The sequence below is a fragment of the Apodemus sylvaticus genome, chromosome 15 (assembly GCF_947179515.1).
Source record: "Apodemus sylvaticus chromosome 15, mApoSyl1.1, whole genome shotgun sequence".
In the NCBI taxonomy this organism is placed as follows: Eukaryota; Metazoa; Chordata; class Mammalia; order Rodentia; family Muridae; genus Apodemus; species Apodemus sylvaticus.
The window spans coordinates 78,312,380-78,331,140 of record NC_067486.1 but is presented as its reverse complement, the minus strand read 5'-3'; the positions used below and the strand labels follow the sequence as shown (position 1 = coordinate 78,331,140).

Below are 18,761 nucleotides of genomic sequence, written 5' to 3'. Positions count from 1 at the left end.
ACCATCTCTCTGTTCCCCCTCCTCAGCTGTGGCATCCCTCTGCGGCAGTGCGGATGAGCTGCCCCCAGTTTTAAGGGCAATCTAGTTCCAGACTCAGCACGCAGCCCCACCCGAAGGCCAGGAGAGCTTTGGGAGCTCTCCCCTGCCTCTTGACGTCTCATCTTGGCATCTACGTGCCCAACTAACTGCCTTTGAATTTCCTTCCTTCCTTTGTGTACCTTTGTTGGTGGAGTCTGTCAGGAACACTCAGACACAACCAGACCTAGAAGGGTGCAGAGAAACAGAGCCGGTCTGTTCTGCCTTGGGTCAGTGCTGGCTTCTGCTGTAACTGCTGGAAGAATCTTCTTCCCTCTGCTTTCCCTCCTATACCAACCTCAGAAAGTGTCCTATAACTAGACATGTCACATCTCTTCATGTCTGAAGCTCTTCCTTGACCCTGCACTGCTTTCTAATTCTGAAGCTGATCTTGAAAACTCTTCTCCAGGTAGGACCTCATCACCTTGTGAACATAGCTCCTTGCCCTTCCTGTAATTACCTTCTGACCAGGCATTCCAAACCCAGTCCAAGCCATGGCCAGACACATCTCCTTGCCTGTACACAGGAGCCCCCCTCTGCTAGAATGCTCTGCCCTCTTCCATGCCTTGTGAAGCCCTCCTGGTTCAAAGAACAAACAGAGCGCCACCGCCTTTGTGACTTTTTTCCTTCCAGGCCATTGCACATTCTCGAGGCCCTATTATGATAGCTTACCCCCAGTGGCTCTGCACTTTGCTGCCATACCTATCTCAAGTTCTAACCTGTGCAGAATTTGAGAAGACTGGATACTGTTTCTCACGACCCTGGTACAGCACCGAGCATACAGTGAGCTTCAGGGAGATGCTGAATGGATTGATGGATGAGTGAGATGGCTTCAGGTCCTCAAGGCAGAGAAGGAGCCAGAGAAAGCTCTCCGAGGCCCTTTCTGCACAGGGATCTGTGATGGTGGATGTGTTGCCCCCCAGCCCCGAGGCAGCATGCAGTAGAATGAGCCCATCGGTGTCACCAACCTCGCCACTCCGCTTGGCTTTGGAGTATGTTTTCACACATCCAGGAATGTTCTTGGATACACAGCGTTGGTGGACAGTATATTTACAGTCTGGAAAAGAGAAAAAAGAACAGTACTTATGAATGCCACTGAGGGCATAGGTACACCAACCACCCTCAGTGCACACACTGTAGCAAAGGCTGGCTTCTCCTTCTAGAGTCGGCCCTGGCTTAGCAGAAACCTGACACTATGCTCACTATGTGAGCAGCCTGTTCCCCCCCCCCGCCCCCCACCTCTTCACACTACCTTTCTTGGACGGCAGTGAGTGACTGTGCAGGTGTGAGCTCAGAAGGAGTGGTGAGGGACCGATGTCTTAGCATTGCATGTTGGGATGCTAGCGAGTGGACAGAAAGCCTGTGGTCCCTGGCCACAGCCTGAAGCATGTTGAGTAACTTGTATACTTTGGACATTTGGGATTCCCTGTCAGACTCACACATAAAAAAAGTAGCTTTTATCCCCTTTCTCTCTGGGGCAGGGATTTTTGCTATAACAAGTGGGACATTCGTGTAAAGCAACACGTGTCCAGGGTCAGATTAGTGATTCTGAAATTTGTCATCATTGTTGTAACTGTGGTTGTGCACATAGCAGAGGACCAAGGGGGTCTCAGGCTTAACAGGAATGAGGACATGTTGACAAGCTAATGTTTGGGTGGGTCTGGGGAGATCGGTGGACCTGTTCTTCAGCCTGCTTACTCCTGGTGTCTGCTATCTGGCCATGAGGTGGCTGGCAGGACTCTGTGCCTGCATTCTCTGGCCCCTTGGTAGCATCTGTCTTTAGCCCTGTCTTCTCTTGCTCCCCTCTTTCCAAACATCACTCTTCTTCTTTTTGTCCTTCTATTTCTTTCTGCTTTCCCTTCTTAGTCCTGATCTGAGCTCTCATTTGTGATTTTTTTCCCCTGCTTCCCCCTCTAGCTCTACCAAATGGATTACAAAATGAAATAAACATATACTTTTATTTTTGTACTTCTAGAGTATAATTATGTTCTTAACTAACTAGAAAGCTCCTCTAAACACATATGAAGTGAACGTTGGCCAGAAACACAACTGCAATTAGCATGAGTTGCCTTTAATTTATAGAAGGGCTTTAACACTTATTTTCTACAGGAACAATGACCTGTCACCCCAACAGCAGCAAACATCTTGTCCCTTTGACTCAGCTAACCCCAAAGCAGGGTATGGAGGCCTCGCTGGTGAAACATTAGTGCAGTCCCATCTGGGAAGCGGAAATGCCCCGGATTTGCCTGGAATGGATTCACAGAGAGCCCGAGGGGAAAGGACTGTTACTCACAGACGCAGCACAGGCCTTGCTTCCGAACACCCATCAGCATGATGTGGCAGAAGTTGCAGTAAGTGGGCTTCTTGAAATGCTTCAGGGTCCAGGCATGCCTCCCATCCCCCTTGGAGCCCTGCAGGGGTAATGGCGGTGAGACACTGAGCGGGGAGACACTGAGCTGGGATCCCCCTGGGAGCCAGAGGCTGCCTCATGCAGGTGCGACGTTTTCTCTATGTTCTCTTCTTATACTTGGAAGATGACTTACTCGGATTCATTAACAAATTCTCAGTGTGGTGTATGTTTTCTAAAATTAGCACACATGAAAGGAATGAGCATCTGAACAGAAGTGGGAGGGGAGCTAATTAAAATAAGCCCCCTCCTACCTAGATGCCAGATGTATAAATGGAAGAAAGAGCAATTTGATATGTCGGTCGGCCTGCCATCCATCCATCCATCCATCCATCCATCCATCCATCCATCCATCTATCATCTATCAATCATCCATTCATTGATCTAGCTATCCATCTAATCATCTATCCATATATTTTCTACCAATCATCTATCTATCTATCTATCTATCACCTATCAATTATCTATCTATCTCACCTGTCTATCTTAAGAGTCTTTAATGATTACAGACTGAGTATGAGCATTTCTGTGCTAGTCAGATGCAGTGTTATTCCAAATAGCGAGGACCTAGAAATGTCCTAACCATGTCCAGATCACTAAAGTTGTAGTACATCTATATAACTTAATATTAGGAGGCAACTTATTTATCTCTTTGGCCTCAAGGACTGATGATGATGATGATGATGATGATGATGAATGTTATTCCAGTCCACTGCCAGATTCTAATCTGTACCAAATTCTGGGGCTACAAAACTATTGAAGGAGCAGTAAGTTCATTACTAATAAACAGATTAGAAAACAGACTCAGAGAGCTTCTGAAACTAGGCCAGTGCCTCAAGGAAAGATGAGCGACAGAGCCAGCGCTTGACCTGCAGGTTCTCCACACCTCTCTCCGCCACCTCTACAAGGATTTTCCTGGACAGAAGGAAACTTAGCACCTTGTCAGGAGATCTGCTTGTTCATCACCTAGTCACCATTTTATCTGAAAGCACCCCCTTCTCGCCCAATCCCCTGCCTTTCTCAGCTCAGAAGCAGATGGCTGCCGGGCTGAGGTAAAGCTTCTGCTGTGTTTTAGCACCACCGTGTGGCTTGTTCATTTCTGGCGAGGTTTTACCCCATGTGCTACAATTTTACCAGGAGACAGAGGATGTGCACAGAGATCTCCAAGCATTCTCAGTGGTCATGTGTGATCGGAAAAGATGCAGCAGCAGCCGCAGCCGCAGCCGCAGCAGCAGGCCACCCAGGAAGCTGATGGGGCTTCCTGTAGAGGCCTGAATGTTACTCGTTCGTTAAAACTTACTTAATACACATTTACAATAGGTTTACATAGGGTTTTTGATTAATATCAATGAAATGTACGTTTCGTGTGTTCCATTTTTTCCATGTGAATTCCAGTTTAATGCAAGGCTGATTTGGTGTTTGACCCCCAGAAAGGAGCTACAAAAATATACAGGCTTTGCCTGCTGCCTCCTGAAGTGTGGGCTCTTTCCATACAAGATGTTGGCTGGCACTTTGAACACTAGCAAGTTCAATACGGAGACCAGAAGTTGGTTCCTTGTGCTTACAAGGTCCCAGTTCCCCCCCAACGAGAACAAACCAAGGCAACAACCTCTTACTGTTAGGACAGCAGCCATACAGAACTCCCTTTAGATCTGTCTCAAGTAAGCACCGACAACAATCTGCGCGGCTTTTGCTCTTGTGTATGTTGTCGCTGAGCAAGAGGGGATTGTTCGCAGGTCCCATGCTACTGAGTGTGACAGGGTGTGCCCTTGGACTGCCCTTTACCTTGCTGGACCTCTGTTTATAGACGAAAGCGCTGGAGCAAGAGCCACGAAGGACTCTTTCGCCACGTCATGTGCAACCCTCAGAGCCAGAATGTGTTCTCAGGCCAGGCCTGCTGTGCCAGCCTGTAAGTAAGCCCAGCCACTCTGGATACTGAATAAGGAGGCTCTCAAGTTCAAACAGCATGGCCAGCCTGGGCTACAGAGCAAGTCTGAGGCCGTCCTGTGCTACAGAGTGAGACTTTGATGCAAAAATAAAAAAAACTAAGAAAAGAGATGGAGAGATGGATCTGTGGCAGATTGCTCACGCCACATAGAAAACAGAACGAGTTCTCAGACTCTCCCTCATCCCACAGGAATAAGCCAAACACTCTCCAAGGTTTCTTCTCGCTCCTCTGACTGAAGTGCAGGGTGCTGGAATGTGTGGGGAATTTGGAGCTAGGTACAAAACCCCCGCTCTTGTTTCTCTCATTACATTCAGAACCCCTGCTTTCTGTCTGCACAAAGTGGGATAAAAACACACATCTGTTTTGATTGTTAAGCCAGCATCCATTCACAAAAGCCCCCTCTTCTCCCCTCCTCCCTTTGCCAGTTTTCCTAGTTTTAAAATGTTTAATGAAACGTATTCGTTGGCAGAGGTGGGTGAGCATTTGTGTCATGGTGTGTGGAGGGCAGATGGCGAGGAGGTGAGTCCTTCCACGATGCAGGTTCTGGGAATCAAACTCAGGTTCCTAAGTGCCTCTGTGCAGGCCCACTTTGCTGAGCCCTCTCCTAGGATCTTAAGACCTAACCCAATGACAAGATGAGCTTCTCTGTAAAGTTGCTGCTGCACTTTGCCTGGTTGAGAATAAGTGTCTTGCTGGCTTTGTCTGTGTCCCCTCAGAGTGAGCACAACCAAACATTTCCCTTCATAAAAGAGCAGCAAAGAACGGTGGGGGGAAAGCATAGATTTTGAGCACACAGAGTGAGAGGACTGAGAAGCCACAGCGTGATGGAGCCAGTGGGCGGGGCGGGGCTCGCCCATCCGGAAGCCTGGAGCAGACACTAGCAACAAGATGGAATCCAGAGCCATTGAAGGTAGTTCACTGACTTACAGAGTCATCCATGCCCAGGAGGACCAGCAAAGGGATGGTGGTCATGCCCGCGCTGACCCACTCCTGTAGAGACACGAAGCCATCCTTGTCGGAGTCCATGCCTTGCAGCATCTCCTTTAGGATCTGTGGAAGGCAAAGAACAACCAACGGTGGTCCATCTGACCCGTTTCCGGATGCCTCTGCTCTCTGTTTTCTCCTCCGTCCTGGGTTGTTTTCTGGTTCACCATCGCCCTTCTTATTCAGAGTGAGCAGACGGCAAGGGAACAAAGCAGTGAGAGACCAGGGTTCGAGGCCCAGCTCTGCCCTGTCCTGACCTTAGGTGGCTCACCCCAGCTCTCTGTGCTCTGGGTGGCGCATCTTAAGATGGAAATAATATTGCTGTCTTCCAGCGCCTTAGCAAAGACGGGAGGAGATGCATAGAAAGTGTTTAATCTAATATCTGGTGCATAGCACGTACCCCTCCCCGCAAGTAGTTAACATTAGCAGCTGATGATTGACAACTCTTCCGTTCTGGGCTCTAGCTTCTCTGTTCTATGAATTTATTTTATTTTACTTTATTTTATTTTATTTTTATTTTTTTTCGAGACAGCGTTTCTCTGTATAGCCCTGGCTGTCCTGGAACTCACTCTGTAGACCAGGCTGGCCTCGAACTCAGAAATCCGCCTGCCTCTGCCGCCCAGAGTGCTGGGATTACAGGTGTGCGCCACCACCACCTGGCTGAATTTATTTATTTTAATCATAAAGTTGCCCCTATTGGGTAGGCTGGGGAGCTGCAGTTTCTGCTGGGTCTAGCCTTTGTCCTGCTGCCCTAAGCACCTTTCCTGTTGGATAAAGGGGAGATCAAACTGTAGGGCTCCAAAGAAACTGCAGGGAGGATGACTCTCGGTACCACACAGAAGCATTCTACCATTCGCACCCACATGCCAGATGTGCCTCACTCTCTCTGGAGGAAACTGTGTCTGTAGAAACTCACAGGTCTGAGCTCCGTGGGATCCCACTCTAGGTATTGGGCAACATGTAGCATTTGGCTCACGATCTGATCCATTTCCTGGAAAACATCAGGGGAGGAAATATCAAAGGGAGAAAACCAGTGTGTGTGTGTGTGTGTGTGTGTGCGCGTATTTCATCAGAATAAGAACAAATCTGAAAATCAAACATGGCGGAAGGATGGTCAGGGTGGATCATGAGGAAAAGCTTGTGTGAGACACTGGAATCCCACAAGGGCAGCTGCCTTGACTACAGAGGCCAGTAGACACAGATGCTCACAGCCTGTCAAAGCCAGAGGCACATCCCTGGAGCACTGCCTCCAAGGCCCCCCTCCTCCCACCATTCTGTCCTTTGACCCAGAGACCACAGGAAATCCTGTTTTCTTCTTTTGTAACAACATATGCAAACGCAAGTGAAGACAGGCTCCTCTTTGCCATTCTTACTGCTTGCTCTCCTTCTCCACACCTTAGCAGCTTGAGCTCTATCTGTCTGTCTGTCTGTCTGTCTGTCTGTCTGTCTCTTCAGTCAGGTTCACATCCTGTGTTGGCCCTTGCTGAAGTACTATGCCTTAGAATTATTTTGGCATCTTCTCTTCCCTTTGCATTAGAGTCAACCCTGAGCCTAGAACTGGGTGAACGGAAATATATGTATATGGGTTTATTTGCTGGATGGATTACTCCTTTGGTGCCAAGGCCTGTCTCTACCTAAAACCTTATGGATGTGTCAGGTCCTAGCCAGTCAGTGCACATGGGGACCCATGGGAACATACTGTGGTGGGAAGTATTTGGTGTCAGTTAGCATCTTACATATGGATACCACCTAAGATGTTCATAGGGAGATTGTTCTAGGAGGTTGTATGGGCAGACTGAAGAAAGTTTGGACGGTGTTACTTTCTTCATGTCGAATTCAGGGTTAAGCCAGACAAGCCATATCTCAACATCCATTTTTTTTTTAAAGATATATTTAATTGTAGTATATGTGTGTATGTGTGTATGTGTGTGTGTGTATGTGTATCTGTGTGTGTATCTGTGTGTGTGTCTGTGTCTCTGTGTGTCTGTGTGTGTGTCTGTGTATGTGTGTGTCTGTGTCTGTATGTCTGTGTGTCTGTGTGTCTGTGTGTGTAGTGCACAGGTGAGTGCAGATTCCTGCAGAGCCCAGAAAAGAGCCCCAGATCTTTGGAAGCAGCAGTTACAAGTAATTGTAAGCCACCCAACATGAATGTTAGGAACTGAACTTGGGTCCTCTGTGAGAGTAGTGGTCCCCCCACCTCCGAGTCATCTCTGAAGCTCCTGACCCAGATACACCTGCTCTGTCTCTGTCTTTTCCTGTCTTTGTCTCTGTCTCCACTCTCTTCTCGTCCTCTTTTTCTCCTCTTCCATCTCATGCTGGACTTGACACTTGTGATCCTCTTGCTTCAGCCTCTTGCCTATAAAAACTACTACTTTACTCAAAGGGAATCAGTAGCCCAGAGCAAAACTACAGGGTCAGCCAGTGGCCGAGTGCAATGAAGGGGGAATTATATTTCAGTGGAAAATCAGTGAGTCTATTGGGGTTCAGGATATGATAAGAGTTGTGCAAATAGAAGCAGAAGGACTGACTTCAGGAAGAAGTCGGTCCCTGGCCTACCACATCCGATTATGGAAAGCGATGGATGGGCAGGCTCTATTGCATGATGTGTTTTAGTAATCATGTTGCCAGCCGAAGCTTAGCAAACAAGGGTATTTAAAATAGCCTAATGAGAGCCGATGGGGAACAGGGACACTTTGGCTCTGAGGAGGTTTTATCTAGGTTTGACAGAATGTTTAAACTGTCAAGGTTATGTAGCTTTGTTTCTCTTATCCTGGTTAGCTGTGGAGGGCAGCAGGGAGCAAAGGTTTCTGGGAAGGGACAATGGAGTGGAACCTATTTTGATTCCCTCCTGGGTTGGGAAAGGAGGGGATACCAGTGTATTGTGTGATGTCTGACAAACCAAAGCCTGGCTGGTGGGCTGGCAGGAAGCCCTGTCCAGCTCATCCCCAGCAGTAGGACAGCTATTGTGGGGGAGTGGCCTCTTTGTCACTAAGAGCGTTCACAAAGAAACTGGGAACCCAGGGGTGAGGCTGAGTCAGAGGCCTCTTTGGAGACTTGTTTCTGTCCACTAACATCATCTTTAAAATATATTCTGGATTGAACCAGTTTCTACCTGCAGTACTGCTGTCCTGTGTAAGATTACCATTGTTCTGTGCCCTGATTATTTCCTTAGGTGTCTGTTTGGAATGCCTCGTACAGTCTACTTGACCCAGTCTAGAGTGATCCTTGAGACATGCCAAACACATTGCTTTTTATTTCTTTTCTAGCCAGCGAGTTCCACTTAATCCTACAGCATCCTGGGCACGCCTCAGGATCTTTATGCACAGTGTTTGCTACCTAGAGGGCTCTCTCCCCATGTTAGCCCCTTCTCTGAGTCTCTGTTCCAATGTCCCTTCCACTGGGAGGCCTTCCTTGACACGTCTTCTGAAAGCTGCAACTCCCTCCAGTGTTTCCCTACTTCCCTTATTTTTCTTCTCAACGAACATTTACCCAATATGCGTGCAAGTATATGGATTTATTTTATACTGCATGGTTTAATTTTAGGCAGATGCTCTGTCACTGAGCAGTAGTTCCAGCTCTACCCTAGGCCTTCTATTTTGAGAGAGGTCCTAGTGATTCTCTTGCCCCAGCTTCCTGAATGCTGGGATGACTGGTGTGCATCACCACGCCCCAGTCTACGGGCATCTGACGCGCTGTTTAGTGTTGCCTAGGCTACAATGAAAGGAAGTGGAACTTTGTTACTTGGCGACAGAGGAGCACGGGCATGATGTAAACCCTCAGTGAGCGAATGCTTGCGGTCTGTGAGAGTCTGTGCTTGTTTCGTCAGAGACCACAGCCCAGAGAACTGCGGCAGTGCTCAGACCAGTGGAGCACTAGGGTAGAGATGGCATGGTTCATTGACCTAGCAGACTTATTTCCTCAGTCCCTCTGTCCCTTCATGCCTCCTTCCCTCCATCTCTCCCTTCTCTCATTCCCTTCTTTCCTTTCTGTGGTTTCAGTCAGCTATACACACTTTGGTTCATGAAAAGCCTTGGCAGTCAGTCATGACCACAAGGCCTTGGCTCGGGGTCCTCCTTTTTCCTCAGACTTTTTCCTCTCTAGTCTTTCTCCCTCTCCCTGATCCTGTTCTTGTCCTTTCCTGAAGGGGTGAGGTGACGATAAAGGGTTTAGAACAGATGGACCCTAAGCTTGGACAGATAGGAGGCCAGTAACCTCCTTCCTCTGGCCTGAGCGTGTTGCTTCTCTGCCGCACTCCTCCTGATTCCTGGTTTTCAACAGGAAATTTCAAGGAAAGTCTGTGGACGGAGAAGTTACATTTGACAAAAATACTAAAATGTCTCCTTATCCTGAGATTCTGTGGTTCCGGGCTTCTGGGTCTAGAAGAACAAAAATGGAGTCTATGCTCTACAGTCTGACTCTTGGGAAAGCGGCAGGCAGGTGCTCCATCCCTGGCCTGCACCCTTAGCCAGGATGCTGCAGCTCCTGTAGGGATGGAACTGAGGCGTTTGGATGCTTCCTTCACTGCACCTTGCTCTTCCCACTCTTTTTCAGATCCCAAGACTGTGTTCAAAGTGGAAGCTTACCGCTTGGTCCAGGAGTCCGTTTTCATCCGAATCATAGAGACGAAACATGACTGCAAGAAACACACAGGTTAGTCCAAGGTCCTCCAGGAGCCGCCATGGGCTGACATTCTGCTACTCCTGGTTTTAGCCCAGATCCAGGCAGTAGTGGGGCACAAGCTATCACAGCCAGTTTACTCTCTGAGGTTCAGTACATGACTTCCTTAAGGAAGAGGTGACACTAGGGAGAAGAATAAGGACCTTTGGGCCTTCCTGTGCAGTGGCTCTGTGGCAGACACCCTGGAGAGCATGCACATCATTCTGTATCCCCTGGACACAATTTGAAACCCATGCCCAGCAGCTGGTCTGGCTGAGGCACCACCAGAATTACAGCGGGGCCTTCGCTTTCACTGCACACGGGGAGAGTTGGGCATGCTAGAATCTTGGTGCCTGCTGCCACTTTTGGGGTGTCAAACAAGTTAGCTCTCTTCTGGGATCACCTTATTTGTAAGATGAAAACTGTAGTTTATTTCTATGGGTGTGAGCATAAAGATTAATGTTTACAGCTGTAGTCAGGGATAGGGCTCAGAATGCAGAAAGTATTTAAGGTATTGTTTCTTTTCTGTTACCAGTGAACATTTACATATGACATTCCTTAGGCAGCAGGTACTACTGTATGCACTAGGTCATAATTACTTAGTAGTAATAACTACCTTAGTAACGATGGTGGGAGATAGCTGCTGCTGGAACTATAGGACACTCAGGATGCTATTATTTTTAATTGTCCTTTATCCCAAATGCTAGGAGCCAGGAGCATTTCAGATTTTGGCATAGTGTTTGATTAGGGAGTATTTCATATATATAATCAGATATTTTGGGGGACATTACCTGAGTCCACATGCATTGCAATATTACAGTTTTCATGTGTCTTACACGCATAGCCTTCAGGAAACTTTATGGAATATTTTTAGTGCATTCCATTTTGATTGCAATGCAACCCAGGCGCTTAGATGGGAAATTTTCCATGTATACCACAGAGTTTCAAAAGTTTAGGAGTTTGGAGCAAGGGTCAATATGCTAATTGGAAATCTCTTGTGAGCTTCAGGGAGGAGAAGCAGATGAAGAAGGTCTGGGAAGGGTTGGGACTAAAGGCTAAGTGTGTGCTGACACCCAACACATGGAGATGGTGTGATCTCAAACGTAAGCAGGGTGGGAAGCAGGCCAAACACTTTTTCCTTTTACCCCCCTTTATGGTGTTCACAATTGGTTCGCTTATGTGCACCTCCTACTGGCCACAACCTGGTTACAGCTCAGTACAGGCTATCTGGTCATACTCTGCCTCTCTCCTGCATTGTCCTCCAGAGGTCTTAAATTCCCTCTCTTTGTATCCACCCCTACCTCATGCTATGTACCTGAGTAGCATCTAAGCTTTAAAAAAGCAGCAGCATAGCCTTCCTATTCTCTCTCGTCCTTCAAAATATTCTTGCCAGGGGCACATGGTACACGCCGTGTAGTATAGAAAAGGTCGAAGCGTACCACTAACTTCCTTCTCTGGTTCAGGTGACCTAGGTTCAGACACGCTCCTTTTAACCTCACTCTCTGTCTCACATGTAAAGTGAGATGACTGTGTCTGCCTTCCAGAGCTGTTATGAGACTGACAGTAAGTGAGACGGTGGATTCAAAATGCATTGCGAGTAAAAAGCAGGGTGTCCAGCCAGTGGGAGGTGCTCTTGCATTGACAAGAGATGGACTCTCAGGGACGACTTCCAAAATCCGCATGCCTAGTTCTCAAACTAGAGACAGGTAACTTGTTTTCAATCATTAAAATCAAGGAATGACTTAGACTGATAGAGAAAAAAAAATCCCCAAAACCAAACCAATGGAAATGCTGACTAAATGGCCTTATTTGCATCAAAGGTTGTAAGGGAAAACATTAGCTAAAGCTGGAGAGGGAACTAAAAACTCAAATACACTGAAGCCGGATAAGCAATGAGGAATCACAGCGGGCTTGGTTGGAAAGGGATCCGGACAGTGAAAACCTGTAACTAAAGGTGACTGTGGCTGAGTGTCCCCTAACGGTGTGGTGTGACATCATTGTATCTGAGCAGAGCAGTAGCGTGATCTTAGATGTATACACTGAACTATTTCTGGATGGAATCACAGGATCCTAGAACCTGCTTTGAAACGATCAGAAGCCAGGGTGGGAGGGAACACCCGGCACAACAGTGACTGACAGTGTGAACAGTGGAGGCTGGGACTCACACACTTGAAAACTGAACTCAGCTCTCATCCACCTCTGAAGATTTCAATTAAAAAAATTAGAATTTTTTTCCTTTTTGTTTGAAAAAGCCACTGGGAGTGTCATTGACGCGAAGGGTTTGACGTCCTCTGTGGCAATCGCCAAGAAACACGATGCTGAAGACTCAAAGCCCTCCTAACAGTTGGAAATAAGTTGATATTTCACTTTTTACTTTAGCCAGAAAAGAAAAGAAACCTGCTACAGTCCCACCAAATTAGCCCTTGAGACTGGCATCCGGAGCGCCTCCCGGCCTATGGGCGTGGTCAAGCTCAGCCAATCAGCAAGTCAGTTCGGCTTTGGCAGAGCTCACCTCTTGGAAACGCTTGGGTTTTGTTGACTATTCCTATTAACTGAATTTTTACTTTTGCTACAGAAGTGACTTCTCTGCTAATATTTACATTCCCAAGAGAGGCAGACATAAGATGGGCTTGTAGCAAGGTCCTTTCGTTTGCCCTAAAAAGCAAGCTGGTGGCTCCAGAGGCCAGGGAAGCCGTCCTGGGATAGCTCTAGGCCGCAGGCTCTGGCTGCGGAGCTCTTGCTGTATGTCTGCTTTGCTTTACACTTATTATATTTCCTTGAGCCAGGGTCTCTATGTGCAGCCCTGGCTGGCCTTGAACTCATTACACAGGCCAGGCTTTCCATGAATTCACAGAGATCCACCAAAGCATTCACATCACTCCCCACATCTATGGGGCGGTTTGAAACTGACTCCAAAGCACCACGGGACATCCTTAGCTCTTCTGGTCAGTAAATGGTTGGAACATTGAAGTAGAAATAGGCCTATCAAGACAGGCTTACAAGAACTCGAGGGAAAGAAAGAAAAGGAAGGAAAGAAGGAAGGAAGGAAGGAAGGAAGGAAGGAAGGAAGGAAAGGAGGGGAAAGGGAGGGGGATTTCCTGGCATGCAGACATAGGCTTTTAATTTCAGCATTCAGGAGGCAGAGGCAGAGACAGACCTATCTCTTGGATTTCAAGGCAGCTTGGTCTACACAGTATGGTCCAGAACAGCCAGGACTACATAGAGGGACTCTGTCTTAAAATAAGAAAAGAAAAGAAAAGAGAAGAGAAGAGAAGAGAAGAGAAGAGAAAAGAAAAGAAGAGAAGAGAAAAGAAAAGAAAAGAAAAGAAAAGAAAGGCAGAACACAGAAGGAGGATGGAGGAAGAAAGCCCTATAGTTACTGTGTCCTTGCTTAGGGGAAGATCAGATGTTGAGCATCTTTTCCTAAAAAACCATCAAGATGAGGCCGAGGCTTTCTGATTAGAGGCGCCCAAGAAGCCCTGTCAGACAAAACCTTCTGTAGTCCCCGGTAGCACTGGTACTCTGCACTGGGTAGGTTGTAGGGCATGCTGTTGTCACTGCTACCGAAGGGACAGAGAACCCTCCGCAGTGCCCAGATGCATCTCCAGAGTGTACAGAATGACTGTCCAGAGCCGTGGTCTTCCTCTGGGAGGAAGCTGAGGCCCTAGACAGGTGATCACTTACATTCTAGCTTATCCTGAGGTCTCCCAGTCTCCATCAGGGACAAGTAGCACACGACATCCTTCAGGTACACTACGGGAGCATCCGAGCTTGAAGCCAGAGCGTCCGGGTCTCCCCATGGAGCTGCGGCCTCTAGTTCTTTAGATGGTGCTTGTGTCTTAGTTGTTTTTGATTCTGAAAGACAAAAAGGGAGCATCCAAGGACCTTCATGCTGGTAAACATTATCCCTCCTGTGGGCCCAGCCTGCTCGCAGTTGAGGTGAGAATGTTCTACGGGTGACTTGGAGAATGTAATTAGCAGACATTGTGTAATGTGGCCACAGAAATTCAGTCTGTAGTTATTTTCTAGAGCTAGCTTCATTTTGGTTCATTTAAGTCTTAATTCCTTGCAGAAAGTTTATTCATTTTCAGAATTTCCAGGAAAGGTGGCGGTGAGTCCTGGTGATAACACAGAGAAGGAAAAGATCACTTATCATCACACTGCTCGCAATACTTAATCTACAGATGGGGCTTCTGCCACATCCAAACCCTTTCTTAGTGGGGAACAACGGAAGAGTTGAGTGAGCACAGTGTCCTCAGTGGATGTGCTATTGGCATGAGACAGCCATGTCAAGGACCCGTGTCTCGAACCCATGGAAGTGGCACAGCCTTCCCCAGGGGAGGCTCAGAGGGATGGCGAAAGCTTCCTCTGGCCCATGGGTGAACGAGGATGTGTGCAGGAAATGATCTCGGCAGCTCCCCCCACCATGTTGACTGCCTGAAGACTGCTCCACTATAGAGACTGCTTGTACAGAGTCAGCAAAGCCCATCTCCTTGTTCACCTGTATGTAATAATCCTGTCTCCTTGTTTATCTGATGCAATGACCCTCCCCTCCTCCATCCCCCACCCCTGCGCCACCGCCTCCCTGTTCAAGAGTATATAATAAATACTTCACTGAGCTTCTGGAGACGCTTCTCCATCACAGCCTAGACCCCTAACCCAGCATGTCTGCATCCCTGTGCCTGTCATTTCTTCATTTCCATTCCCTCACTGTCCCAGGTAGGTCAGTCTCTGGACCCATGCGAGGATGTGGTATCTCACAATTTTCTACAAATAGACTTAATGGCAAATGAAGAGATGGACATCCAAGAGAAAAACTCTACTGACAATCCATTTTCAGAAACCAGGAAATTTTAACTCCCAAGAAAATGCAGAAAGCGACTTGCTATATGCTCCGTGTGGAAAAGTTTCCCCCATACTCTGCCCCCTAGATCAGAAAACATAAAGACCATCGTCAGTAAGGACACTAGGGGTTTTATTTCCATATGTGAATTCTGTTCTCTGAGATACTTTGCTCTCTCTTCTCTCAGCTTTACTTCCACGTCCACCAGAAATCTCTTTTTACCCAGTAGGATGTACAACACACAGGAAGACCTGACCAACAAGCAGAACAAAGGTGGAGGAAGCCTCTGTGGCACCGCCTGCTGGCCTGCCAGAGAAGGTGGCCTGCATTACCACACACTGTTCAGAGAACCAAAGAGCCGCACACTGGGTGGGAGCATTGACCTCCAGACAGAAGAGCTGAGAGAGAAGAAGGCCTACCCACCATGTAGCATGGACTGTGAGTTAGAAAGGAGTCGGCTGTCATTCATAAGGACAGAGGAGGAGAGGAGAGGTCCCTAACCTAAAGGAGGCCCATGATGAGACCAAGACAGAACCTACAAAACACAGAAAGGAAGCTTCACCCACAAGTCCCAGACATTTTCTATTGGACAAGAGACTCGGGTGAGGTAACAGAAGTAGTGAGGTAGGGGAGACCGAGATGAGATTACTAATGCAACCAAACTATCGTCATTCCTGGAGGAAATGCTATGGAAAGTCTTAACAGTGATGCGGAAGACAAAGAACAGGCACGGTCCTCTGTGTGGGGCCTGGATTGCTGTGTGCTCAGGCTAACCATCCACCAAAACACTATCAACTGCGTGCTCAGGCTAACCATCCACCAAAACACTACCAACTGCGTGCTCAGGCTAACCATCCACCAAAACACTATCAACTGCGTGCTCAGGCTAACCATCCACCCAAACACTACCAACTGTGTGCTCAGGCTAACCATCCACCAAAACACTATCAACTGCGTGCTCAGGCTAACCATCCACCAAAACACTATCAACTGTGTGCTCAGGCTAACCATCCACTAAAACACTATCAACTGTGTGCTCAGGCTAACCATCCACCAACACACTATCAACTGCGTGCTCAGGCTAACCATCCACCAACACACTATCAACTGTGTGCTCAGGCTAACCATCCACCAAAACACTATCAACTGTGTGCTCAGGCTAACCATCCACCAAAACACTATCAACTGCGTGCTCAGGCTAACCATCCACCAACACACTATCAACTGCGTGCTCAGGCTAACCATCCACCAACACACTATCAACTGTGTGCTCAGGCTATCCATCCACCAAAACACTACCAACTGTGTGCTCAGGCTAACCATCCACCAAAACACTATTAACTGCGTGCTCAGGCTAACCATCCACCAAAACACTATTAACTGCGTGCTCAGGCTAACCATCCACCAACACACTACCAACAGCTTCCACTTTGTCTCCAGCACAGAGTCTCGTGGACCAGATGTGGGATCTATCCCACCTGATTCAAGGAGCACCCGGACAGCAGCCTCTAAGCAAAAGTTTAGAGAGCATTCTCTTCCAAGTAGAGCCCCTGAGAAGATAAATGAGAGGCGTGATGACACTGGGACTACCACTTCAGCATTTGGAAGAACGTTCCGTGTTGTATGGAGGGAGAGGATCTGGCAGATTCTGGTGTTCTTGGTGAGCTGAGGAGGAGATGGGACCCTGGGAGCCCAGAGTGGAGCTCAGGGGGCTACAAACAAGACACTAACCCAGAGACCTGTCGAAGGCTCCCTTGTATCCAGGGCAGCCACCTTTACTTCTTTAGCCCTGGTGAGGGAACTGCCTGAGGCCAGGGGGTGGGGAGGTGGGGGAGTGGGGGCAGTTAGGTTAGAGTGTAGGTAGGGGAAGATTCAGGATTAGAGGAACAATCTCTGACAAAAAGGTCAGGACTAATGCTCAGTTTCATCGATGGGGTAGAAGCCCTGGGAATCCACATGTTACTAGTAGAGTTCAATTTCCAGCAACCACATGGTGGCTCTTAGCTATCTATCTATAAGGGGAGCTGATACCCTCTTCTGGCCTGCAGGTGTATATGCAGATAGAACACTCAAACAAACAAACAAACATCTTAAAAATAAATAGAATTCTACCCAAGCTATGTTAAAAGACCAGCATTGCTTCAAGGTCCAAATCAAAGACATTACAAGAGAAGAGGGCAGGCTTCAATATTCTTTGTGACACAGATGCAGAGGCTGCACAGTGTTAACTCTGACAATGTTATAGTTTCCCATAAACCAAACTGCAGAGAGCCCGGCACATTATACTTATCATCCCGTCCCGAGGTGTTTCCCCAAGGTTCTCTCCACAAAGAGCACCCCCTACTAGAACCTCCAAACAAGTTCTCGAGGTCCACAGGGAAATACCCAAACCTCCAGTCACCTGATCCTTCCCTCAGTGGCTGAGACAGGCTCTTCTACACCACACAGGCTCTCTGCCACCCAGCCCCCTCTCCTTCGTTGAAGGCCCCTGTCTTCCAGACCCCTCTTGTAAGCTCCTTCGTTGAAGACCCCTGCCTGTTCTGTTTTTGCTTGTTGTCTCTGTGGAGCTGGTTGAGTTCCAGCTGTGGCAGAGAAGAGAGTTTGGGACCCTAGCACTGGCTTTGCACTAAATGGTGTGTGACTTGTTCAGGTAGACTTACTCTTTAGACTCAACCTGCTTTTGTTTAAACGTATTACAAGAACTCATTGCATGACAACTGAGGTTTACCCCAAGCCTTGAATGACAGAGATATTTGTAACTATGATGTTAAGTGAAAATAACAAATCTAAGTTCAAAATTATATATGGTTTATTCCCAATTATGTAAGAAACCTATTGAAAAAAAAACCATATGAGATCATACACATTTAACTCCAAATCTGGTTAAGCTTTTTTTTTTTTAAGATGAAAAAAATTTGGAGCAGCATTTTAGGTTTCTAGGAACACTAGTGGAAGGTACAGAGATTTTGTTCACATACCCTGTGGTTCCCTGTGTCTACATACCATCCCGATCAACATATACAGTTCTATATTTGTCCTACGTGGTAGTCCTTCACTGACATACCACTGTCACTCACAGCTTCACTCGTGGAACTGTGTATCCCATGGGCCTGGACTGAAGGCTAAGGCTACATGTCCACCACTGCAGCACCGAGCAGAGGGATCTCAGCAGCCCTCAGCTGCCCTGTGTGGAGGGATCTCAGCTGCCCTCAGCTGCCCTGTGCTTGGCTATTCATCTCTTCAGCCTGAACCCAGGCGACCACCACCAATCTTTGTTATCTTTATTGTTTCTCTCTTTTGGGGGGATTTGAAGGTTAGTCTTCAAATTGTCTATAGTGTGAATATAGTACTTTTATAACTGGGAAAGCAAAGCAAAACAAAACAAAACAAACCCAAGGTATTTCTTTTAGATATTCAATATTGTGCACTGGGGAAAACTCTCAATGGATTAAGAAATCAAATAAAACCCCAAGGACCAAAATTCTTTGTTTTCATACCCTGAGCTGACATGATGGCAGTGACGGTGGGGGTATGGGTGGGTGGGTGGGGGCGGGGGGGTTTTGTGGCAATACTTGTGTTCTGTGACAGACTTTTTCCTGCCCTATTCTGGGAAGGAAGAGCTGATGTAGGCTGTGCTACATCTAAGTGTAGAAAGTGCTGTGATTGGTGGAGGCCATGTCAGTGGGCTGTGCTCTAGCTCAGTGTAGAAAGTGGTGTGATTGGTAGAGGCCAAGTCAATCAGAACCTAGCATCTACAGGCTTCTACTTGAACAGGAAAAGCCTAGGGTTTCTCACAAGTGGCCAGATCTCAAGTCCAGGACTTGGCTCTTGTAGAAAGGGGCTTTCTA

The 18,761-nt window shown here is 47.5% G+C and overlaps 1 protein-coding gene across 2 annotated transcripts in view; it reads right to left on the bottom strand.

The window, feature by feature from the left end:
• The window catches only part of Dgkg (diacylglycerol kinase gamma), a 194,191-nt gene that overhangs the window by 109,362 nt on the left and 66,068 nt on the right, over positions 1-18,761 (bottom strand). For both annotated transcript variants that reach the window (XM_052158095.1, XM_052158094.1), the window contains exons 6-11: positions 13,755-13,925; positions 9,998-10,047; positions 6,331-6,405; positions 5,358-5,480; positions 2,369-2,486; positions 1,044-1,132 (exon numbers count right to left, since the gene is read on the bottom strand). In XM_052158095.1, the coding sequence (XP_052014055.1) occupies positions 1,044-1,132; positions 2,369-2,486; positions 5,358-5,480; positions 6,331-6,405; positions 9,998-10,047; positions 13,755-13,925 (626 nt within the window). The remainder of the gene's footprint in view (positions 1-1,043; positions 1,133-2,368; positions 2,487-5,357; positions 5,481-6,330; positions 6,406-9,997; positions 10,048-13,754; positions 13,926-18,761) is intronic.